Source organism: Haplochromis burtoni, unplaced genomic scaffold, assembly GCF_018398535.1.
Source record: "Haplochromis burtoni strain Fernald_Lab_line unplaced genomic scaffold, NCSU_Asbu1 Contig_189, whole genome shotgun sequence".
NCBI lineage: Eukaryota > Metazoa > Chordata > Actinopteri > Cichliformes > Cichlidae > Haplochromis > Haplochromis burtoni.
The window spans coordinates 707,818-733,491 of record NW_024582550.1 but is presented as its reverse complement, the minus strand read 5'-3'; the positions used below and the strand labels follow the sequence as shown (position 1 = coordinate 733,491).

The following is a 25,674-nucleotide window of genomic DNA, read 5'->3' as shown; positions in this document are numbered from 1 at the left end:
CACGCCGAATGCTGGTCACACTGGGAGGAGACTTACAGACTGGCGAGGAGAAGCCGTCAGAGCTGGCTGAAGTAGTCCTCCGGTGATTGCCTCAGATGAGACGCAGGTGATTTGGAGGCGGCCCAGCCCGAGGGTGTGGCCACCGCAGCCTCCCACGGCTCCCTGGATGCTGAGCCACAGGCCGTGACAGCAGGTATCTAAGAGGGTACAGTAATATATAAATAAAACACCAAGCTCATTGGTTGTTGTTTAATGTGTCAGGCATGTCCACATGTTGGAGACACTAACCATCTTTTACACTTCAAGGCAACCAAATAAAAATCTCAGAGTTTTTTTTGCTTTACTTTTTATCAATTGATTGTAATCAAAGTGTTTGCGATCTCTTAATGGCAACATCCCTTTTAAAATCTTTTATAGTTACCTGGCATTTTTTTAGCTCTTCTCTGAGGTTTAATGGAGCAAAATGGTCTCCCTCCTCCTTTGAACACTCCATACGAGTTGGAGGTGAGTGACTGACAGCTCTGAGTCTCTCCTGCAGCCGCTGCCTGAAAGAAGGACTTGGACGGTTCTGAACGTATCGGGCAGTGGATGCAAACTTGAGGACGCCCAGGGTCTCAGCTACAAAGTGGTGGGAGGGGCTTACACACGCCACCATTAGCGTGTGGGCGCTGCCTCCTAATGAGTCACGAAGTAGTCGAGTGATCTTGGCATTACGGTATCGTACCTGTGCACTGCCGGAGTTGTTACTGTGCCGATTTTGACTTCGGTCTGAAAGTGCACGGATAACGTTGCCCAGTGCAAACAGGCCTGTGTTGATATGAGCAGACTCTTTCAGTTGTGTCCCGGTGTTCCCAGTTTTTCTAGCACGTTCCGAGCCTGCCAGGTCAACCAGACAGAGCTTAGAGGAGCGGACAGACTTAAAGGAAGAGTTCTTGCTGTTGTGGCAGGATAACACGACCTGAAGGGTGAGGATGGTATGAGAGCGACTGGAGCGCTCGTTCATTCCTGTGGTGCTGGTGTGCCGCAAAGCATTTCCCATCTTTACAATGCTGAGCAGCTCCTCTGCTGAGGTGATAACAACCTCTTTGGCTCCCACCACCACTGGAATCACACAACAAGACCTTTTAGTCAATGACTGTTGCTTCCCCTGTAGGCAGACATTCACACAAAATGCCTAATCTCACTGGATCATTTATCATTCACTCATTAAATGAGCTGAAAACAATTTTACATATTATTACAAGTAGAGATGGCACGATACCACTTTTTTATGTCCGATACCGATACCGATATCATAAATTTGGATATCTGCCGATACCGATATGAATCCGATATAGTGTTTTTTAATCAACAAAACTGTTTTTTAAAATATCTTGCTGCATTTTGTATAAGTTCATACTCAAGTTTAAAACAACAACTACACTAAAGCTATTCTGTTATACCTGTATGCAAAAAAAAAAAATTTCATAGTTCAGCAATACTGATCAATCTAATAAACTTAAACCTACACCATCCTCCCTATTCTGGTATTTTAAAGAGTACTTAGCGTAAATATTAAGCAACCTAACTAATAGGGTTCCAACTCCCAGCAACAACAAAAATAAATAAATAAAAAATAGGGAACCACCCCTCACGCTCCACCTCATGATGCTTAATCGACGTAATCAACCTTAATTTGATGCAGTGTGAAAAAAAAATGCACAGAAATCAATTATTTTTCAAGAAATATTAAATAGATTCAACATCTTTCTTCAACAAAATTGCAGACTGCACAGATGGTACCTTCCCAAAGGAAAAAGTACTATAGCTTACTAGGGTATATATATTAGACTTAATAGTCACTATATACAGTAATTGACTTCTATTCATTTTACATCAAATTAAAACTTTGGGTGTCAGATAATTATTTATTAAAAGCTCGACATTTTAAATGAGAATAAGAAAGAAAAGTATGTCTTTGTGCCCCCTTTTCCCTGTTAATGCCCTATCGGCCCCCCTGGCTAAACTTTGCTAGATCCGCCCCTGCACAGTTACCAGCCGTCAGCTACGTAGAAAAAGATCCTGGTGTAGAAATTAATATTAAATAAATTCTAACAACAGCTTATCAAGCTTAAACGTGCTGCTGTTGTTCAGCCGCTGGTTTCCTCTTTCTGGTGCAAAGTGGGCCAAAAACAAAGAGAGACACGGACTCGCGACAGAAAAGCCGATCAGCTGATCATTAAGCAGTTTCATGATTGAAGTAGCAGCCGGAGAAGAGGCAGTCGCTCGTTAAGCTTAACGCAGGAATGCTTTACAAACATTCAGAGATGGACTTACACACTTGCTTTACTTCTCTCGGGGATAACTTTGTCGGAGATGAAATGCCGGGTTGCTAGCGAAGCTCCACAATGCTATCCAGACCACCGACAGGTCCCGCATGCCACAGCCGCTCTATCACGTGATGCATACTGCTCCGACGTGCTAACGTTCTGAGGTGAGTTACGGCGTGTTGCAAGTTTTGTGAGGTGCTTTCGTGATATTTAATGGATCGGATTACATTTTTTATTTTTCTCCGATATCCGATCCAGTAATTTAGGTCAGTATCGGACCGATACCGATACGTAATATCGGATCGGTCCATCTCTAATTACAAGTAGGTTCACCACAGAGCCGCTGACTGTAAACGATTACACAGTATATAATATCTTTTGCGGTACTTGTGATTTCTCCAGTGCGCTCTCTCAAACTTTTTATCCTGAAATACATAAGTGTTAATAACATCACAACAGTCTATCAATAAGATGATACTCAGATGGATGGTCGAAAATATAGGACGCAGTTTGTCATCTCTGAAGGTGTATGGTTTCTACTTTTTTTTTGTTGTAATTGAAGTCTTTATTTGTTTTTAACATTTAACCACATGAAAACATAAACAAAACAACAAACAAAACAACAACAGAAAAGAAAAGACAGCTTCCAATCCCATGGTTAATTCACCTTTGTATTTTGGGTCTATTTTCAATACTTACTATCGGTACACCCGCAAAAAAAAAAGGTCAATAAAATCAAATTCTTAAGTTATTCCATTACTGAGTGCCTACACAAACATACAACACAGCAAGCATGAAATTTAACTAAAGATAATTGCCCCGACCAAATAAATTCCAACCATCTCAGCCAAAAACACGTCCCCATGATTTGTCAAAATCCTCCCTATCATCATTAATCCTAGCCAAGAATTTTTCATACGACACCATTTTCAGCATATTTTCTTTCCACCTATTATATTCTGGAGGAGATGGTTCCTTCCATACACTGAGAATAACTTGAGCCGCTGCAATCACCCCGACCTTTTTAACCACAAAGTCATATTTTGAAACCCCAGGTAACACTGACCGATCCCCTAATAAGCACAGTCTTGGTGACAAGGGTATTATCAAACCAATCCACCTTCCTATTTTGTCCAATACTTTTTGCCAAAAGGGATAAACTTTCCCACATTCCCAAACAGCATGCATAAATGTCCCTGGATCTGAACTACATTTCCAGCATATATTACTGGGACTGATTCCCATTCTATAAAGTTTGGACGGAGTGAAGTACCATCTGTGTATTAATTTATACTGAGTAAATTTACCCCTGGCCTCTCTTATATATTTATCAGAGAATGACAAAATTCTACCCCAATCTTCTTTAGAAATTGCACAACTCAAATCTCTCTGCCATATAATCCTCAAGTTTTCACATATCTCTTTTTTTGGATTGTTAAACAGTTTGTAGAAAACAGCTGCTCTATGTGCTGTACTGGACATTCCTTCCAGAACACTGTTTTTCGCCCAATCTGTACAGCGGTGTTGTTCCATAGCGAGGTATAAGGTTGTCTTAAATGAGATGCTCCACACATCTTGTGCACCTCTACCCAGACAGCTTTAGAATACCCGAGCACTGGGTTATTATGAAAGTCTTGTCCATTAATTGCTGAGCCCTGTGAGAGAACATCCAAGGGTGTAAAAGGGCTCACTAGTTCCTGTTCGATCTTCATCCAGCTCAGCTCAGAGTCCGAACCTGTCCAGTGTTGGCCAGTCTTGACATTTCAAAAGCTAAATTATACAACTTCACATTTGGGAGGGCCATTCCCCCAATGTCTTTAGAGGCCCACATTTTCTTTATATTCACTCTCGGCTTCTTGTTATTCCACAAAAAATCTTTAATTAACTTCTCAAATTGACTAAATATGTGTAAAGGAATTCGTACAGGTAACATCATGGAAACATAATTGAACTGTGGGGCCACCATCATTTTAATCACATTAATTTTACCCCATAGTGTAAGATTCAATTTACCCCATTTATCCAGATTTGTTTTTATCTTTAGGAGGAGAGGTTCCATATTTGAAAGCATAATATCCTCCAGTTTGGGTTTTAATAATATTCCTAAATACTTCATACCTGAAGGTAAGTACTTAAAATTGAATGGAGTAATGTCATCTAGAATGACATGATGCTGATAGTGGCATGCCTTCCGATTTGTACCAGTTTATCTTATAACCTGACAACCTTGAAAATGACTCAACACATGTGAGTAGCGCTGGTAGAAACTGCATGGGATCCGTTAGTACTGCTAAGATGTCATCAGCATATAGAAATAACTTGTGCTCCATACCCCCTGCATGAACACCTCTGACATCCCTGTTAGCTTGAATAGCCAAGGCCAGTGGTTCCAGAAATATTGTGAAAAGCAGCAGGGACAAAGAACACCCTTGCCGGGTCCCGCGAGTGAGATGGAAAAACTCTGACACCAATCCATTTGTCAAAACTGCTGCCCTTGGACTTGCATATACAGTTTTGACCCAATTACAAAATCCAGGCCCAAACCCGAACCTTGCAAGGGTTGTCATAAGGAAGCCCCATTCTACCCGATCAAAAGCCTTCTCAGCATCCAGCGAGAAGGCCGCAACCGGGGCTAGACTAGATTTGCTTTTGTGCATGAGATGAAGAAGTCTTCTAATGTTATCACCTGAGGACCTATTCTTAATAAAGCCAACCTGATCACCATTGATGATATCTGGTAATATTTGATCCAGGCAGAAGGCCAAAACCTTCGTCAAAATTTTGCAATCGACGCCCAAAAGGCTTACTGGCCGGTAATTTGATGGGTCCGATAGATCCCTATCCTTTTTAGGAATAAGGGAGATTAGTGCCTCATTAAATGTATTCGGTAAGGAACCTATTTCTAATGCCTCAAGGTAAACTTTATGCAAGACTGGAGCTAAAATATCAATATATTTCTTATAATAGTATAATATAAAAGTAAGGCGCTATATAAATACAGGCCATAATACTCAATCGGGAAGCCATCCAAGCCTGGCGATTTCCCATTTTTCATTGATGAGATCGCAGCTCTGACCTCTTCTTCAGTTATAGGCGCATCCAGCCTTGTTTTCTGTTCCTCAGAAAGAGTAGGTAATTGTAGACCTGAAAAAAATGTCTTCACCTCCCCCTCATTAAGTGCACCAGCAGAGGTATACAAATCTTGATAAAATGATTTGAAAATTGAATTTATTTCTTTTGATGAGGTTACCACTTGGCTGTCTTTCTTAATCATAGATATCGTGGGTGGCTGTAGCTCAGGTGGCAGAGCAGGTTAGCCACTAATCAGAAAGTCAGTGGTTTGATCCCAGGCTGCCTCCTGGCTGCAAGCCAAATATCCTTGGGCAAGATACTAACCCCGTGTTTGCCTACTGGTGGTGGTCAGAGGGCCCGGTGGCCCCAGTGTCCGGCACTGGGGCAGCTGTGGCTACAATGTAGCTTGCCATCGCCAATGGGTGAATGATTGAATGTAGTGTGAAGCGCTTTGGGGTCCTTAGGGACTAGAAAAGCGCTATACAAATGCAGGCCATTTACCATATATTATTTAAATTATCTTGCTGCTTCAGTTGCCTTGCCAATAGTCTACCATTCTTTTCGCCACCTTCATAAAAAAATTTTTAAGCCTAAATAAGGCATATTCTGCCTTTTTGTTATAAATGTCATTCAGCTGGTATTTTAATTTACATATAGTCTGGTATTTATAATTTGAGTATTGTCTCGCTAAATCCTTCTCCAATTCTCGTATTTCTTTATCTAAGGTTTTTTCCCGTTCTAGATCACTTTTCTTAACTTTTGTTGCATATGCAATTATCTTTCCTCTTATATATGCTTTAGACGCTTCTCAAACTGTGGCTACTTTATCTGTGGAACCCATATTGATTTCGAAGAAAATTTTAAGATCCTTTGTTAACTCCTCACTAAAACTTTTGTTCTGCAACAACATCGTGTTAAGCCTCCAGCAACCCCTCTTTGTTCTATCTGTGTTTAAATCAATTTGCAACTCTACCGTGGCATGATCACTAATGGCAATGGCACCAATCTCACAGTCGACAGCTGAATCGACCAAAGACTTTGATATTAAAGCGAAATCTATCCTCGAATATGTTTTATGACAATTGGAGTAAAATGTATATTCCCTTGAACTAGGATTAACTAACCTCCAAATGTCTACTAGGCAAAGATCCTCTGTCAGTAAATGAACAGCCCCTCTGTCCCTGGGTGTAGACCTACCCCTGGGTTTCTAGTGATGGGATTTCCGGCTCTTTTTAGAGAACTGGCTCTTTCGGTTCGGCTCACTAAAAAGAGCCGGCTCTTTCGGCTCCGAACCGGCTCTTCAGGTTGTTTTGTTGTTTTAATTAATTTATTATTAACAACAATATAAAATTATGCACAAAAGGAATTACTAATGTAAAAAAAAAGTGTTTTATTTATATATGTTTATATATAAATATATGCAGTGGCTCCTAGAGACAAAACACGTACAAACTCCAAAACACATTTCTAGCATGAACTGAACTTCCAAAACGGAGCTACCTAGATCACTTAAATTACACAATTGAAAGCATGAAAGCATATGTGTATTGTTTGTGTATTTATACACAAGCATTCATATATAGTCAAATAATAATTAAAAAAATGTTCATTTACCTGTTATTACCACACACCAAATCCGGTCGTTGGTACTTTCAGGCTTGTGTAGCTGTAACGCTTCCAGCTCTTCATAAATCACAGACGCTCAGAAAGGTTGGCTTTTCACAGTTTATTCCTGCAGAAGACATAAAACACACTTAACAGGTGTCTTCTGATGGTATCAGCAATTGTAGCTCCCTCACAGTGCAAACGCGCACTGTGTTGACAGACTTACAATTAACTTTTTAATAAAGAAAAGATGGAAAATAATAATTTCTCCCATTTTACAGTCTGTCACACTGAATTTGTATACAAAAAGAAATCTTATGAATAATGAAATACATTTCACAATCGTATAAAACAAAATAACAGGATAACAGAAGTATCACCGACTAAACATTTCCCTCTAGTGGACAAATTAACAATAGCGCATTACATTTTCACTTGCTTGTGCTTTACAGACAAAATGACTGTTAACAAGCTCACGTACCTGCAGAAGACATAAAACACACTCAACAGGTATCTTCTGATGGTATCAGCAATTGTAGCTCCTACAATGTAAAACAACATCACAAAAAGCACAGAAAAACAGTAAATCCAAACACATTTCGTGCTATGCGCAGCAACCACTAGGGGGCTAACAAAAGCTTACTGCCAAAGCGCATAAATACGGCAGAAACACTGTTTAACAGCAACCAGCCTTTGTTTCGGTTACACAGAAACTTTTTAATATCAATATGAACCTATGTTCATATTGATATGTGAGGAGCGGAAGCCTTATGCTGGGCTTACACTTTGCGATTTTTGGCCCATTTTGAGCCGATTTTTGAGTCGTGCGACCGTTTTGGCGATCGGCCCGATTTTGGCCTTCATCGTGCGTCGTGCATCGTGTAGTATACGTGGGGTAACGAGACGCGATTAACACCTCACGACGAGCTCCCGATCATCAATCGCTTGGTCGCGAGGATTTCGTGAGGGTGTCACCGCAGTTTGTCACACTGCGCACGCGCAAACACAAATGTCAGCGAAAAAGACGGCGCAGCACGGCAGTGCAGCGTGTGATCTGACACAAGCGATTAGGGATGGGTACCGGTTCTGACATAAACGCTAGTAACCAGACCGAAAAGCAGCGCACATTTCGGTGCTTTATGTCGGTGCTTTTTTTTCTGAGCTGTGATACACTTCTAGCCAATAATTTTACGTTTCCGAGGATAGTAGGCGGGTCCAGGTATGTGCGTTCTTTTAGAGCAGAGCGACAGATTAAAAATGCCCAAGGCGAAGCGGTCAAAAGTCTGGCTGTACATCACAGCAAAATATGCAAACTCAGCAGCCTGCAACAAGTGCTTTAAGCTGATACTGTCAAAGGAGGTAACACCTCAAATCCGATGAAACACCTGGCGACGCATAGCGTTTTTTTAAAAGCCCAGAAATGCGCCGTATGATAGCTTGCTGCGAGACCTCACACCGAGCACATCCACCGAGCACAGGCAACCCACTGTGCGTGGGTTGCCTGTTATCAGACCCGGAGTTAGCAATATTCCCCAAAAACCCCGAAGAGGAGAGTCCTGGCCCCTAGCCCTGTCAGTGTAGCAGAAATGATGACGGATGATGATGGCAGCAGCAGCCGTTCTTCTCTGCGTGAGTAGCTTAATGTTGTTCGTGTGTAATTTATGTTGAGTAGGCTAACCACGTTATTACATTAATGCATGTAAGGTGAACTAGCAAACATCATCATAGCTACATCCGGCTGTCTTCTTGTTTGATGGCAGATACTCCCTTCACCCTGGCCAAAAAGGCTAAAATGACCAAAGAAAAAGTGGAAAACAGTTAAACATGAGAGGTTTTGGACAAAGTTTGTGTTTTTTCCATTGTTTAAGCACTGCTTCCAGCCAAGAGTGATACCATATATGCCCCATAGCTGCAGAAAAGGCTAACATTGTTATCTTTTTACAAAAAACAGCTGAACATGAGAGGTTTTTGGACCAATTTTGTGTTCTCCATTCTTTAAGCACCGGTTTGAGCACCGTTTGAGCACCGGCACCGTTTCAAAAGTACCGATTTGGCACCGGTATCGGATAAAACCTAAACGATACCCATCCCTACCCATGACAACATACCTGTGTAACTGTTCGAAAACTCATCCGACCTTTATGCCTCATCATAAATTATCACGACCACAACAATAGTGTGAGAGACCCTGCATCCTGACCTAGAACTTCAACCCCTGAGCTCAATCATACAGTTTGAGCAGGAGCTGAATACGCGACTGAAAAATCGCAGTGTATGCCCAGCATTAATTCTAGAATCAGTGATCGTTTCGGGTTTAAAATAAAATAAAATTAAAAAATGATAAAATTCACACTTAAAATGATAATTAAGAACAGGTAAGTGCATGTTTTTCAATGTATTTTTAACTCTGTTACATAGCCACTAGGTAACAAAAGCTCAACACTGCACCCAGCATCCTGGAGCACTTCTGTTGTTTTTGTTATGTTTTGAGTTTTTATGTGCTTTTTGAGTTTTACGTGTTTTTACGTGTTTTGGAGTTTGTTACGTGTTTTGGAGTTTTTACATGTTTTTACGTTGTGTTTTGAGTTGTAGTGTTTTGGAGTTTGTACGTGCTTAGCAGGTTCGTACGTGATTTGAAGTTTGTACGTGCTTTGTCTCTAGGGGCCACCGTAAATATACTTTTATTTATTCACTCCACATAAAATGTAATAAATAAATCATATAATACAAAAATCAACTATTCACATTTCAACTTTTAACTATTTAAATTTTCAGCTTTTTCCTTTTACAAATTTAAAGTGAAACAACACAAAACACTGCAAACCACAACACAATTAAATATAAATTATAATATGATAACAAAAAGAACATGCACATTCTCTGTCATATGGACCTGCATGAATAAACTTTTTGAATCCTTTATCATCTGCAACTGAAAATAGTTGTGGATGATTACTATACCTTTCTAATTTGACTTGTTGTCCCTGGCTCTCTTTCTCTCCCTCCTGCTCTGTTCCTGTGATACTGGTGTAACTACCGCCCCTCCCCCTTCTGCCCAGCGTAAAGCACAAGGCTCATGTGCTGAGTGAAGCGGAAAAAAAGTGCGAGAGAGAGAGAGGGTGAGAGAAAGAAAAAAACCTGACGGCTCGCAATAAGGAGCCGGCTCGCGTCGTTCACGTCAAAGAGCCGGCTCTAAGAGCCATTTCGTTCGCGACCGACCCATCACTACGATCCGCCTATTTGCCTTTACGTTTCAAGTGGGTGGGGTGTCAGCTTCACTCTGCTTTTATGTTCACTTTCACAGACACGGCGCATTTACACAGAGGGGATATAGCCTACTGGCTCTGTGAGCACGTGGCCACGTCGAGACCGTCCACATAAATCACAGTGTTGAGCGTCTCTAATTGGCTCCTCGGGTATGCGCGCACGTGCGGGCTTAAGTGGAGAGGAGGCGGGGGGAGGGGTAGTTTTACAGCCTGACTAAAGGTAGAATATCCTACCACGGGTAGTGTTTGTGTGCTAGTGTGTGCTTAAAAATCGATTCTCCTGCTGCTGTAGGTGGATGTACGAAGTGCCGTCCAGTAAGAACATCTAAAGGTGAAGGTTTAGCTGCTTCAACTGGTCACACCTCAGCTCCATCAGTGATGCCATCAAAATCAGAGTCCAATCCACACCAGCTCCACCATCATCACTCACATTTCCACACAAAACCTGTTAGACTGAGCAGTGTGCTACCTGTTTACTGTTCGATTACCATAAGACAAGCATGCACGTGTTTTTGAAACTTTGCAGTTCATAGTGATTCTGGTTGATTTGTTTGATGTTTGGCCTTTTTATTTTTATTTTTTTTGAAGAAAACAAGAAATTATGTTGTATATTTTTTTGGTAAATTGAGGTATCGTTCAGTTCATCGTTCATTTTGTTTGTAACAGTGTGTGTCTACTGTTTGGTGTTTGGCCAGCAGTGTTCAGTAACAGTAAAACTGCAGCAAATCAACGAGATGAGCTCACTACAGCTCAGGAAGCTCACGGATTCAGGCAGTAGTTCGCTTGTGGGATAGCAAAAAGCAAGGAAAGCACTCACCTGTAAATCTCCCACACCTTGATAATGACTCTTCATAGATAGATCGATAGATAATGTATTTATCCCCAAGCAGAAATCAAATATCCAGCAGCTCAATTTAAAAACAAACATCTCTCCAGTCATAAATCAACAGATTACCTCCTATCTCCCAAAATGACTCAAAAAATGATGGGTTTATTATTTCACCTATTTAGCTTTGTGCATGGTCTGTGACATCATCTTCAAGCCCTGCAAGGGACTTTAAATGTGGCGTATGGATGATGCAAATCCAAACTAGAAAGGTGGATGTTGGTGGGTTTTGGAGCTATTGTGTGGAAAGGTGGAAATGTACCATTGTTGACACTTTGGAGAGCCTGTGGCGTGCGTGTAGTGGTGGTGGTGGGGTTCCCGTTCTCGATTGCTTGGTAATTGTTTTGTTAAAGCAGCGTTTAATAACAGAGTCAGTTTCCATCAGAGTCAGTTACCATGGAGATGAGGGCTTTCCTGCTCTTCCATTCTGTGCGCCTCCTCCCATCACTGCTGTGTGAGATTCAGCTTAGCAAAATTAATGCCGTAAATGATTGCAAGGTGCCTCTTAATACATATTCTTATGTCATTCACATACATGCGGAGCGATGCAGTAAACTTTCAAGGGCATTATTTGTTAATATTAAAGCGAATACGGCTGTTTCTTCAAACACATACGAGCACATCTTTCCACAGACCCCCACTGAGGCTTTTTGTTGTAGCTCTCATCCAGAATCTCACCCACATATATCGAAGGCTTCACTAAAAAGAGCGAGGACTCGCTGTGCACCCAAACCAGTGAAACGTGAGGCAAGGCTTTGCTTCAGTCAGCAAAACTGCATGGGAGGAGCAAAGAAGACGGGGCTGTTTAACTGCACGAAACAAAAACAAAAATAGCTTAAATAAGATGATTAATGCAAATATTATTTGGTTAAATACATTATGCAGACATTTCTTGTGGATCAAAGAATAACAAAGGCACGAAGCAGGGACAACAAGCAACCTGTTTCTCAAAATATAGAACTGAAACAGGTGGTTAGTGTTTACCCTCATACATTTGATTGGAAAATCAGAGCTTCCACAGGAGTAAATGTCTTATTGTGGCCAGACTTGGACTCAGTTATCTGAAGAGGATTCCCATGATGACCTAATAAAGGCTCCAGCAAAACCTGAGGTCTTCATTTATTTCCTCACTGACTCTATTACAAAGCCCCTCAAACACTGCAGATACAAAGTGAGCCATGGTTTAGTGCACTGCAAGTCAATTTGCACACACTAATGATATGTTAAAATGTACCATTACCGTAATTGAGGCCATGCAATATAAACAAATAAACTTGCATTCCTATTGCTGGGTGACAGCAACAGAGGCGTGTAACAGGACATGATGTGGTGTAAGAGGAAACATTTTCAAAATGCTGTGATGCAGGAAGTAATACCACAGGGGATTGGCGAGGTGTGTGTCTTGAGTGTTTCTGTGAAAGTGTATGTGAGGAGCGGGGGAGAAAGAGCAGTGGGTTATCACGTGTCAAGCAAATTTTGTAGGGACTATTGAGTCCACAAGATGGCGCATAAATGCAATAATGAGGGTGAAATAACTACATTAGTGTCTGCAACTGTAGTCAGTATTGCACGCTCTCTTTGGGGCTGGAAGTCGTTGTTGTGATTGCTCTCACTGACCCCTGATGGAGATGATTGATATAAGAGTCAAATCAGCAAACTCCTTCAGCAAAACAATCATACGTAAACTAGATTTTATCTAGTTTCATGACAACATGATGCACTGAGGACTCACCTCATTCATTCCCCACATGATCATACAGCACTGCAGCACGTCTTTCTCCAGAATGCTTTAAGGTTTTATCTTACAGTATAAAGCATTGTCAGTTGACTATTGTTTTGATTTAACACTACATAAATAAACCCAAATTAAACTGGACCTGAATTATCCACAAACATACATTTGTCTGTGTTGTACAGGATTTTATAGAAAACTTTTGCTGGAAAGTTGCTGCATGAATCAATTAATGAATAAGTTCCTCTATAGAACTAGAGTTCGTTTGGGGCATCTAACCTTCCTAAATGCCTAAGAGAAGAGTTATTTCAGTAATATGCACCTATAACAGTGATATATTTACATATGTAAATTTGTTTTTTCCAGCAGAAAGCAATGAAGGGTGAGTTCAGTTTCCCACTAGTGATGGAGCATCTCCAACAGAAGCATGTGGTGATATTTAAACCTAACAAACAGAATTTTATGCAAATGAAAAGAAATGTGAACAGTACAGTTCACTGCAGTACAATTGGAGAATAAAGGTTTTTGCATAATCTTAATGTAAAAATCCACCACTAAGCAGATACAGGACAACTTTACCACGAAGTAAAACTCTCTACAGGAGCGTTACGCTCTGTCGCAGGTAGAATTGTATTTATTTTTAGGTTTTTAATGAACAGTTATCACCACTAGGGGCTCCAGTGTGTTAGCCTATTGTACTTGTAAAAATACACACAGTGATTTTATGGAAATGATACTTCCATGTCAAACTGCCCCTTATCACATTATACTATTGTCTTGCCGATGCTCCTTTTTTTTAAAGCAAACCACTGAAAAAGTTTTATTGCAAACTCTGAGATTAGGTCTGGGAAGTTTTTTTTTTTTTTATTAAAAAAGAAAAAGCAGCTGCCATAGGACAGAAGCAGGGTGCAGTCTAGACAGGCTGCCAGTCTGTGGCAGGGTTAACACAGAGACACACACAAACATGCACACCTGTGAAATGGTGAAAAACAACAGTCATCACACGCAAGTCACATCTGCACTGAAAAACTATGTGTGTAGGCCATAAATAAAAGGATCAAAAGCAATAAAAATGTACCTCACTTGAGTTCTTTTAAGGACAGGCTTATGGCTACGTTCCAAAACACACTCAGCTATTAAGAGATTTGGCGAAGGGCTGCAGCTATCCGACAGAAAATGCATTAAAATTTGCGCCCCTCACAACTGAGTCATCAGCTTGGAGACTAATCCACAAGGTCTGTCTTTGCCTGTGGAGATGCCACATGAAGAGCGAACAGGAGCTGCAAGTCGACGCCCAACTCCATCAACCACTGAAACAACCAACAAACAAAATCCCCCCTTGCAGTCTTCAAATTGTTACTTCAAAGCCCCCAACTTCCTCTTCTGTGGTTAAAGTGTTACAGTGTGTGTGTGTGTGTGTGTGTAATGTATCAAGGCCAGATTTTTAACACCTACAGTAATGAGGAAACTAATACGAGTTAATCGTGTAACATCAACTTTACAGTAAGTTTCGTTAGTGGTGGAACAGTCTCTATATCGTCATTTTTATTCAGCAACGTACATTCATTAACATGAGCGTTTAAAAATGTGCAGTTGGTGTCTGTGTACAGCCGGCAGGTCGTTCAATCACAGACACTTCTTGGTAAATTCACTCTAATCAGATGAACTTTCAAAAAAACAAGTCTGGTGTTCAATAAAGATCAAACCTGCAGACAGCTGTGGTTACAGCGGTTGGTGTTTGAGCTCCAGCTGCTCACGGTGAACTATTGTAAACTATTGTTTGCTTCTTGAAATATGTTTTATTAGGCCATTCTTTGCAGTCTGTTAGTGGTAATGTGCGATAATTCACAATCACAGTCACGCACAGGGAAGCTGGCATGCACGTGGACCTAAAACGATGGCTCCTTTTATTTGAAATAACATTGTGTTTATTCAATCGTGAATATATCTTATCTTCTAATCTGCAGATGTCTGTGGACATGCAGGATACTGAGTGTTGTTTCTTAGAAGAAAAGTTGCTGCTGGAATTCTTAGAAGTTCAGATGTTTTTTGATGTCGTGTTGAGCACTCCTGAACCTGTTCATACAAGATGAATGTTGCAAAACAGCAGAAAAGAAGAAAAATACATTTATGTGTAATGAAAAGTGAAAAAAGAGTGCTGTTTGTTTTTCCGTGTTCTAAATTTAAACTTTAATTTGTCCTCTAAGAGAAACAGGATGTAAGAGTCTATGTTCTCCCCCAGAATATGAAGGAAACTATTTACTCTTCCTGACTTTACCCACATCATGTGAGTGACATCCTCCTCACAGTCTGCACCACATGTCCATGAACCCCTTTGAAGTCTTCCGTTACGGGAGGCGCTTATGATACTGAAGCTAGATAAATTGGTGTTGGTGTAAGTTCCTGTCTACAGTTTCCTCCAGGCAGGCACAGAAGCTGTCACTTGTGTAGAAGTGTAGAGTTTAGGCTTTACATCACAGGGGCAGCTGAAAAAAACGCACACACAGAAAGGTCAAAGCCCAAGCGCCGTCGCAAGAGGCCTCCGAGCAGCCTAACGCTTCCATCATGGGTGAAAACACCATCACGAAGCCTCTCGGGCTAGTTTTTATCATCACAGCTCACATGGTGTTCAACGGTAAGCCGTCTCATTCGTAACTGTTTTACTCCGTGACGTGTGAGAGGTTTTGTGTCCTGGCAGCGCATGATGAACTTGACTGTCTGTTACATTTATTGCTCCCTGATTCCTCTGACAGTTAGTTAATGCACTGAATATTTTGTATGTAACTCGTTGTAGTAGGTCTCTAATGACAACTCAGTTTCCCCCACTCAATTACCATTACTGAATCATAATTGGGGAGTTCCACAAAGCTCTGGTTTTGTGACTCAACTTTATTTGTCGGTAACCCTGTTTCCACAAGTGGTTTGTTCTAAGTTTTGCTGCGGTATCTGTTAGAGTTTTATCACAAACGAGTGATATTAAAACAGGGAACTGGGTGTTTCAAAAATGTTGAAAACACTGACACATTCTGGATAAAACACTGTGTGCTTGTGTCTGAGGTGAAAAAGGCATTGCAGCAAATTAAAGTTAGTCTGAGGCATTGTGAGTTTAGCCCTGGCTCATAATGTGTACGTTCTGATGTTAAACAAATATAGCAATCACACTTTTATGATGCCAAAAACAAGCGATCGTACTAATACCACATGCAAGCCCTCAAATCCTTATGGAGACATCCGCAGGTGCTTCACACATGTTTAGAGAAAAAACTTGAAAAATAACTTAACTTAAAATAGATATATAATATAGATACACAGATAGAAAACGCTGATTTGGGCTGATTAATTTGGAAAAAGACAACGCAGTAGCTCCAGTCCCCCCGCCGTTCTGAACTTAATAAACAGAAGAGAATAGAAGGATAGTGTCTTCACCTTTTAGCGTATAATAGAATATATTTGAACTTTATTTGTTTCCGTTACTGTTTTTAGTAGGTGTCCAAACACCTAGACTCCTGTTTAAATATAAGTACTTGCTATTTAAAGGTTTCTAATCACCAAATCACATAGCTTCTACAGAAGAGAGACTTTCAAACAGAGGAGATGACACATCTAAGAAAAGTTACTTATCTCATTTCTATATGTGAGCTAACACTGAACTTTAGAGACAGATGGCAGCTAGATAAATCAGGTAAATCAGTCTGAACTTCGCTTTGGTGCTGTTGCTGGTGGCTATATGGCTGTGTAGACTGATCCAGCACTGCTGGCATTTTACTGTGGCGGCTTAGCGTAGTTTAAACACTACCCTGTAGTTTTACTGTCAGTGATGGAAAGTAACTGTGGAACTTGCACTGAGGTAGTGAGCAGAAGGGAAAAGTGACCCGCCTGTTTCCTTTGTGGAGAGGATCAGTCGTCCTGTGCTGCTTCTGTGGCTTTTAGGTTTTTGAGGATTAAACCAACTGATGTCTCTAACACAGAATATGTCACATGGACTATTCTGTTTTCACTACTGCTTTCTTCCAGCTACCCACAGCTTACACTGTATACTGAAGAGCATTAGTTTAAAATTCTATAGGATCACAAAGCGGGGTATGATCATGTGTTGATGAGTGGAGACTGATGCATCATTATGGATTTATTAAATTTAAATTGAATAACAGTAAAAGCATTAGAAAGCATTAAAAACATCAAACTAATTTCTCCACTAATCAGTGTTTATAATGCAAATCTGCTCTTCTGTCTCCATACAGACCCCAGCCATGCACAAGTCATCGGGATCTTTGGCTGCAACATCACCCTTCAATTTACATTTAATGTTAGCATTAATGAACGCAGTGAAATTGCAATTTATATAACAGGCGAGAAAAAGATTGACGATTTTAAAAGTGGGAAAGGTTCCTTTGTTATTTGCCTCCAAAACAATTCTGTCTTTTACCACATCATAAATCTCACTCTAAACCACACTAACACCTACTGGGCCAGTTTATTTGGGGGCAACCTAAGAAAAAGTAATGAAGTGAAGCTGACTGTTGAAGAAAGGAACATAAGCTGTACAGGTAAGGACATTTGTTATGATTATAAGCTGCACATAATGAAAACGACTTTAACACACAGTAGAGCAATATCAAGAGCAGACTAAAGTGAAGTATGTTTCCATTATATTCATACAAACAGAGCAGCCATATATAGTATACACTAATTCCTCACCACCTTTACTTTCTCAATGTTTGCCTCTTTATTATAGATCCTGTGATAAATGACATCATCATTCCTAATATCTTTTAAAATACTATTCCAAATTAAAATGATCACTTTAATTAATTGTGTCTCCTAGTATTGACTGCATTAAATATAAAAACCATATAGTGTGTATAAGTGTCATGGTTCCAAGGTTGTTGTTAACCAGTTAGTGAAAAGTTTAAAGCCCATATGAAAATAAGTCACTAACACACTATTAAAACAGTAGAACAAATTAAATATGATTGTCACAGAGTCCTGCAGGTTATGTTTTTGCCACATTGTTGATAAAGGCTCAGTTAGAACAGAAATATTTAAATAAACAAACAAAAATAGCTCCTCGTTCTCAGATCATATTGCTGAGCATTTAAAGGATAGCTGACATTCAGTCAGTCCCATCTGCTGTAGATACTTACCAGAGCAGTAGGGCAATAATACTGCCTTCCTTTCCTAGCCTGTTTGAATAAAAAGCACTCTGATGCTTTGACCTAAATGCTAAATACTGATGTCACCATGCTAGCATCTTGCTATCCAGCAGGCGTACATTAACCAGCTTTACAATCTAGGCAATCAAAGCTATCTAGCGTGTCAACATGTTCTAGCGTTAAATATAAATTATGTTTGCAAATATTTGGTCAGAACTGGGCTACTGAGCAAATTTACCTCTCTACCTGACAAGGAAGCCTGCTTGAAAATCAGGCACATCAAAGGGTTTGCAGTGCATTCACGGGGGACACAAACAGCAGTGTCAGTTACATTTATCCTCACAGAATCGCAATTTGCGTCATTCGTGGAGCTGCTGAGATGTTTGAGCGTAAAGCAGCTGATATGAGATTGACTGATGTACAGTCCCATTATAGATAAAATAATGAGCCTTTTGTAACTGCTTGGTTACTATTCACATATTCAGTATGTTATTTGTTATTGATCACAGAAAAACTGAATACTGATCACTGTTTCACATTCTCATTGGTTTACAGTGTCAGCTTACAGCCCATAAGAAAGAGTCGAAGTGTGTAATTTTACTGCCTACCATGCTTTATTTCTGTTGCTGATGTATGTTATAAATATGTATTATACTGCATTAGTCTATATGTACTGGGGAAATATGCATAGATCCATTGGGATCTAAACTTATTCAGTATCTTTAATCATTTTTATTTTTTGTTTCATTTCTTTTCATAAACGTGGTGCGAAAATATGAGTGAAGCTCACATATTTTCATGACTTTCTTTTAACTCCTACAGCTCCACCGCCGTCGACTAAACCCACAGTTTTCAATGAAACTTACAGTTCCTTTTCCATCAATAAGATCATCATCATCTTCGCGGTTTTACCTGTGGTCCTGTTAGCAACAGTACTCCCATGGTTGATCTGTAGTCTCGTGAGACCCAAAGGTAAGCAAATATACGGTCCAAAAGCAATCTTCACCTTCACTTTTCACTGATATGTTGTGTTGTGTCTGTTATCAGATTGTGGCCAAAACGTTATTATTTTTTGGAGACGTAGGATTTTATTTCATTTCCATGCTGTAGTCTGAACGTAGTCTCAGCTGAGTTGGAATAAAACACATCAGGAACCTTTAATTCAATATTCTCCACATATAAATAGTAAAGGGGTATGAAGCCAAATTGCGTGTGCGGGGCTGCAGTCAGTAGTATTTTCTAGTTTTTCAAGCAAACAAAGTAATGGTAAGGAAACACTTGTTATTCTGTGGAAAAAATTTGCAGTTGTGTGGTTAGATGCTCAAAAATGCAAACCAGATTGCAGTTTCACATCCTTCTGATAGATGCGATGATTCATCTCTTTTGAAAATAAGTCCTCCTTCAGTGCATGTAAATCTAATTGTGCCTACTATCACTGAGAGATGGGTGGAAAGAAAGAGCTTGCATTATTTGTTCACTAATACGAGTGCGCTTTCACTTCAAAGACAAACCCCTCTGGCCTACTTTGAGTAGGAACGCTGCCGCGCTGAAATAATCTGACAGCCCCCGTGACCTCAGAAACCGCACTAGAAGAGTTCCCGTACATGTATACAAATGCAAGCAATTGCTGACTGCGCACTCCTGCATCGTGCCGTGCTAATTGGGCCCGGCCGCTGTCCACGAGTAGAGGTTTTGCACAAAACCGACAGATGCTGAAGAGAAACTGCTCTCTTTCTTTGGCAACTTGTCCTGGTGCATTTGCACCGCTAGAGGATAAAGACAACGTGACTTGTTCGGCATAAACTTACAAAAAGCTTAGACCTAAAACTATATTATAAAAGTCAGGCTTGACTAAAACATTTAGTCACAAACTTTAGTTAAACTAAAACAAAATTAAAACATTTTACTTTAGCACAGCTTATTATAATTATTATTCGTTGAAAAAATATTGTTAAGCATTAAATTTTTCATCGTCCATAATTTTGGCTTGCTATCACTTAATCTGAATGCTAATTTGTTTAATTAATGGTATTTATGTAAGAATATCGATAGCTTTTTTTATATCTTTTTCCAGAGGCGGGATCAGGAGGTGATGCTAAGCCTAGCTTAGCATTAAGTAAGTAAAAAGCAATCGTAACTCTGTGTAAAGGTAACAAAATGCTGATATTAGCGTAAAAAAAGCTCAGGAAAAAACATGCAATCTCATCATTGAGCTCAGTAACTGAACATTAACATTATCATTGCAATGATAATGTTTAGTTTGTGTTTAGTCTAAACCGGCAAAGCGAAACCCGGTCTCCTGCGCAACAGCACAAACACTATGTGGTTACGACGTATTTGACGTGGATTCGTGCTTTTGATGTATTTGACGGTTAATTGTTTTATTTTTATGAACGTCTAACGTTTTTTTTCCTTATCTGATGAATCAGAAACTTATCTTGGATGTTATTTCCTTTATACTCCTGGGTGCTGTGGCATACTCCTACTCCCTACTTCCTATGAGCTAAAAAATTCCAAAACATGCGGCATTTATGTCTTTAATATTGAGATTTGACTATTTTCACACTTTTTTAAAAGTATGACAATGGAAAATATGTAAATCGGGGATAAACTGACGTGGTTGACGGGCTGTAACATTAAATTTGATAAGAAATTTTTTATTCGAACGTCCCACGAATGCTTCTTCTGCAAAACTCAAAATATAGTATACATGACCGATTTCACCTATTTTGTAACATTTCACCTGCTTTTCTTCTCATGCAGACAAACAACAGCAACAACAAGAAAGGCCGCAAAGCTCCACTCCCACAGTGCAGGTAAGAAAGATTTTGATCTGCTGTTAGAGCAAAAAATAAGCCTGGAAATTCTTCAGCCTGACTCGAGTTGCCTTCGCAGGAATCAGTGGCGTCGTTGAGCAGCGTGTCTGCACCCTCGGTGATCTACAGCGTCTTGGACTTCCCCAAAAGACCTCCGACAATTGTTGAGATCAACCCAAGAGATACAGAGTATGCTGCCGTCAGCTATCTCACAGAAAAGAGACACATGTGATGCACAGCTCACTGTTCGACTAGTGTACATAACATAAATCTAAATATATATAAATATAAATTTCTTGCAAGTGTTAAAAATCCTGCTTTTGTTATACAGGGATGTCTTATTGCACTATATCTCAAACAAAAGAGTTGGGAGAGGAAGAGTCTGCATGGGTAGTGTGTATGTAGGTGTCACTTTGTGTTTGGTGGTCTCGAAATTGAGATGCATGCTGCTGCGGCAAACCTCAAGCCAGAACATAATACAGTTACAGTGACAACCCAGCCTCGCAGTTAGCTTTCAATTTTTCTTTGCTGTTAATTTGTGTCGGGGGTATCCGGCCGCTAAGGAATACTTAACAGGCGATAAATTAGATATTAGATTTTCTTCAGACCAGAAACACAAAGCAAGCACTTCCTGTGTACCCAGAGTCTACTGTACATCACTGCTCTGGGTCTCACTGTGTTTAATAGCTTCAGTGAACCACACTGATGCACTAGGTGATAACACAGGAGATGTAGTGACCCCTACAAACTTTGCTCCCTCTGTAGAGCACCAAATTTAGGTTGTTCTACCACTGAAATAGCCTCACTTCTGTTGACTAAAAACTACACTGAACAATTCTGATGCTTTTAATATTTAAAAATCTTTAAAAACCTGCCAACTAAGCACATGAATTTAGAGACAGCTTTGGAAATGTGGATATCCAAACCTGTTTGAATGGGATATGTTACCAAAACTCTGCAGCTGACACTGTCTTAAGTTATAAAAGTATCCCAAATGACAGAAATAACTAAAGCATGGTATCCTTTGTTAGTTCCTGTAAAACAGGGATGCCAAATTAATTTTACATCATGGGCCACAGACAGCCCACCAGTGAAACTACATGATAAATATGTAGACTAGAATCAATTACTAATATCTACACTTAATCACTCTGGTGTGGTATGAATGTCAGTTCCTATTTATCAGTTGGAAAAGCTACAAAACTCACACTTTGTAGTTTTGTAGCTTTTCAGTTAAAACTACAAAATCTTCCAAAGCTGTTCTGTAGGCCATATTGGAGTCTTTGCTAGGCCAAATCTGGACCCCAGACCTTATATTTGATGCCCCTGCTATAGAACCATAAATGACCTTGTAAGTGGAAGAATGGGAGTTTTCCACTTTAAACAAATGCCTAAATCCACATGTGGCCGTGATTACACCTCCGAGTTCACTTGGAGTCTGGTTGAAGGAAGTGCGTGCTGGCACGTGCCGTTGGTGTCACTGTATTGTAGTGGCTCATGAGAATCCCAGCACTTACTTGCACACTCTTGTACATGCAGAACATATAATAAAGGTGTTATGCAGCAAGAAAATAATGCAAAACTTTCACTCGCTGTTTCTATAATTTAAGAACCAAAACCACTTGGTTAGTGTGATGAAGAGTGTGACACATGCCAGTAAGCTCAAATTTCTAAATTACCAAGTTGATAATTTCAGATACAATTTGCACAATCAAACAGCTGCTAGAGGTCAGTTTTAAAATGGGTCCCAATAAGTGGCTGCACACAGAAACTAGGGGCTTTTATTTTGTTTGAGTGGAAAGTTTTGACTGAGAATGCATCATCATGCAATCCCAGGCTGAAAGGTTTTACACTTTGATGACATTTCCAACATGAAAACCTTTCATTTTCCGCTTCACCTCATCTCCAGAATTCATCTTCACTCCCATGCTGATAATCGTGTGAGAGCTTAACAAGCTCACTTTTGACTTTCAGGTTTGGTGACTTCTTTTGCATCGGGGTATTTATCACAACACGGAGGAAAAAGTTTCAGGGACACCGTCCATACATGCTTATAGATCAGTTATAGACCTTTCAGCTTATCAGTACTGTATATTCAAAGGTCACTGGTGATTTTTCCATGAGCTGCTGCATCAGCTCGCCACTATCATGCAAATCTGACAACAACAATCTGACACTATGTGCAATAACTGCATGCATGGCCTCTGAAGTTCTCTTTTTGAAAGCTTATTGATGTCTTTGATTTACTCAGTTCTCATACATCTTTATCATATGTTAAAAATGTATTCTCTGGTTTATTATTCACCAGCTACTCAGAGAAAGAGCAAGTTCATTTTGAAATCCAGCAAGCTTTCAAAATGTACCGTCCTGTCACGTGCTACTTTATTACATACTGCTGAATTGTTTCTAATTGAAATACGCAGTTTTTAAGATGTAAATGGATGTAAAATTATCAACTTTATTGTGTGTGTGTATGTGTGTGTAAATACTGTCTTCAGTTCCTGAATGTACTGTACTGGATCTGTGTCACAGAAGGAACAGAAACTGCTCTTTATTTTGATGGCAGCGGTGCATGCTGGGGGATGTGTAAAATAAGTCTTCAGAGTGTTGTTTTGTTTTTAAAAAAAATCAAATATTTCTGAATTCTTATCCTGTAAAAACACCTCTATAATAAAAAAAAAAGTTTACCTGAGATTCTGGTTTTCTTTATGGTTTTAGTAACTAAAGTTGACGCTCACCACACACAGTTGTGTATTTAAAGAATGCACTGTTTTATCTTCTAGTCTGTGTTACAGTAGGTCGTGGAGTCTTTGGCATGTAAAAATAAGCAGTATTTTAGCACGTTGCAGGGACTTACCCAAGTAAATCACCTATAACGCCAACTTTATTTTTCTGTCAAGACCACGTAATAAAGCGTGATCTTAGGTTATACACAGACGTGGATGCTTTTTCACCTTAGAATAAACTGAAACCTACACCGAAACATTGCAAAGTGTCTTTTAGTGTGCTAAAAGACTTTCGTTTTTAGTGATGCCCCAAACAGGCGTACGGCATCAGCCCTGCAAGGCTTTTGCTACCTGTATTGGCTGATTGGAGTAGGAGGCTGAATGGAAACCACTCAAATGACTGATGAGACAAAAATAAATTCTTTGGGTAGAACCTGAAGCGCTGCGTCTGGTAAACACCCTTCTGCTTAACCCCGAGATGACTGAGATGAAATATTATCTTGACAGCATCACGCTGTTCACACTTCTCATCAGCAGGGACAGTGAGACTGGTTAGAGCACACAAGGAAATGAAAGCAGCAAAATACAGAGAGGTGTTTGAAGAAAAGCAGAGCGATGCGCAGGTCTGGAGCAGCGTGTCTTAGGTTGCATATTCGACTCATACAGATTGTTCCGAAGCCAAGGGACCCTGATGGCAAATCCACAGACATCTTTGAATTTAAGCCTCATTCTTTGGAAACCCAGAAGGGCCCCAGCTGAAAATCTAAGGCTTTGAAGTGACATATGGGAGTCTGCATTTCTGATAACGCAGCACAGTGCAGTCTCATACGAACAAGTATAATGAAATCATACAAATCAATCATAAGAAGATCTTAAAATAAATTCTAAAAGATGAGCGAAGCGCAGTCAATAGAGGTGATGTGATGCCATCTGCTGAAACTAGTATGTGACCATCAACCATCAGTATGTGACTGAACTGCAGACTTTATCTTTTATTTGAGATATTAAGCATCACGCCCCCCACCCTCAATGACCGCCTGAAGTCTGGAGCCCATGGATATCACCAGTTGCTTTGTTTCCTCCTCTTTGATGCTCTGGCAGGCCTTTCCTGCAGCCGCCTTCACTTAGTGCTTATTTGTGTATTTATTAACTGATAAGCAGCTCTCTTGGGTTCCGATTAGGTGGTTGATTTGACTTTTTCATCGCCTTGAGAAACCTTTGGGTTGCTTTTGCAGTTTGCAGTGCTTTGGGTCTTTATCCATCTGCACTGTTTGCGGCATTTGTGAATGTGAGCATTGAGTGCTCCTTCACCTGCATCAGCATCTCTTTTGACCTCAGAATAATGAGAGTTCAAGCAAACAGCTACCAAATACAAGTTCCACTGCAGATGTGGAATAACTGTCAGTCTGTGGTAGTGAGTCTCTGAAGTCGGTGTGCTGTATATAAAAGAAAAGTTGTCTTATTTTCCAGATCCTTGTGGACCTAACTGTAAACATGCAGTTTCAAATGATAAATTTCAGGTTTTGGTTATAATACATTTTGCAAAAGTGCATCAGTTAAAGTTAACTCTACAACAAAAATATTTTGCACACTGTCAATCTAAAATCCAGATGAAGTAACAAGCACATCTAAAGTTTGATCAAAAGGAGAACACTTGGTCTATCCGGTGGTACAGCCACAATAACTGAGCTCAGTGTGTTTGGAGTAAACACTTAAGCTGATCACTCGGTGAGTGAGTTTCTGCCTCCCACGTGCTTGAGGTAAAGGCTTCATTGTTTTCTGTTTGTGTGCATGTTTGCTGCTGCACTCAAGCAGTGGCCTGAGCAAATAATGTGTCTGCACTTTGCACTTCTTAACACCCACCTCTACTGTATCGAGGTTTCTCATAAAAAAAACAACAACCCTACATTGCATTTTCACAAGTGAGACATTGCATTTTCTAGCCCAGTGCATCAAGAACGCAGAAAGTGCAACCTTTGATTTAAACTTGTGTGTCATCATTTTGATATAACTGACAGATAGATAGATAGATAGATAGATAGATAGATAGATAGATAGATAGATAGATAGATAGATAGATAGATAGATAGATAGATAGATAGATAGATA

The 25,674-nt window shown here is 39.9% G+C and overlaps 1 protein-coding gene across 2 annotated transcripts; it reads left to right on the top strand.

Moving 5' to 3' along the window:
* The first annotated feature begins 15,279 nt into the window (after positions 1-15,279).
* Positions 15,280-24,388, top strand: LOC102308007. Of its 2 annotated transcripts, XM_042225931.1 has the most exons (6): positions 15,280-15,505; positions 17,112-17,417; positions 18,846-18,995; positions 20,098-20,139; positions 20,787-20,839; positions 20,919-24,388. In XM_042225931.1, the coding sequence occupies exons 1-6, from the start codon at positions 15,436-15,438 to the stop codon at positions 21,069-21,071; spliced, it is 774 nt and encodes a 257-aa protein (XP_042081865.1). In that variant the 5' UTR covers positions 15,280-15,435; the 3' UTR covers positions 21,072-24,388. The 2 variants fall into 2 exon arrangements, with proteins under 2 accessions (XP_042081865.1, XP_005934917.1); XM_005934855.3 differs by lacking the exon at positions 20,098-20,139 and having other exon boundaries at positions 20,919-24,387.
* The last annotated feature ends 1,286 nt before the right edge of the window (positions 24,389-25,674 follow it).

What these genes read in the sequence shown, in the direction of transcription:
- LOC102308007 (XM_042225931.1), top strand. Translation starts at nt 15,436, where the DNA reads ATGGGTGAAAACACCATCACGAAGCCTCTCGGGCTAGTTTTTATCATC. An exon ending in TAGTCTCGTGAGACCCAAAG is followed by an intron (nt 18,996 to 20,097) that starts GTAAGCAAATAT and finishes ATCTTTTTCCAG; the next exon opens with AGGCGGGATCAGGAGGTGAT. An exon ending in GCTCCACTCCCACAGTGCAG is followed by an intron (nt 20,840 to 20,918) that starts GTAAGAAAGATT and finishes TTGCCTTCGCAG; the next exon opens with GAATCAGTGGCGTCGTTGAG.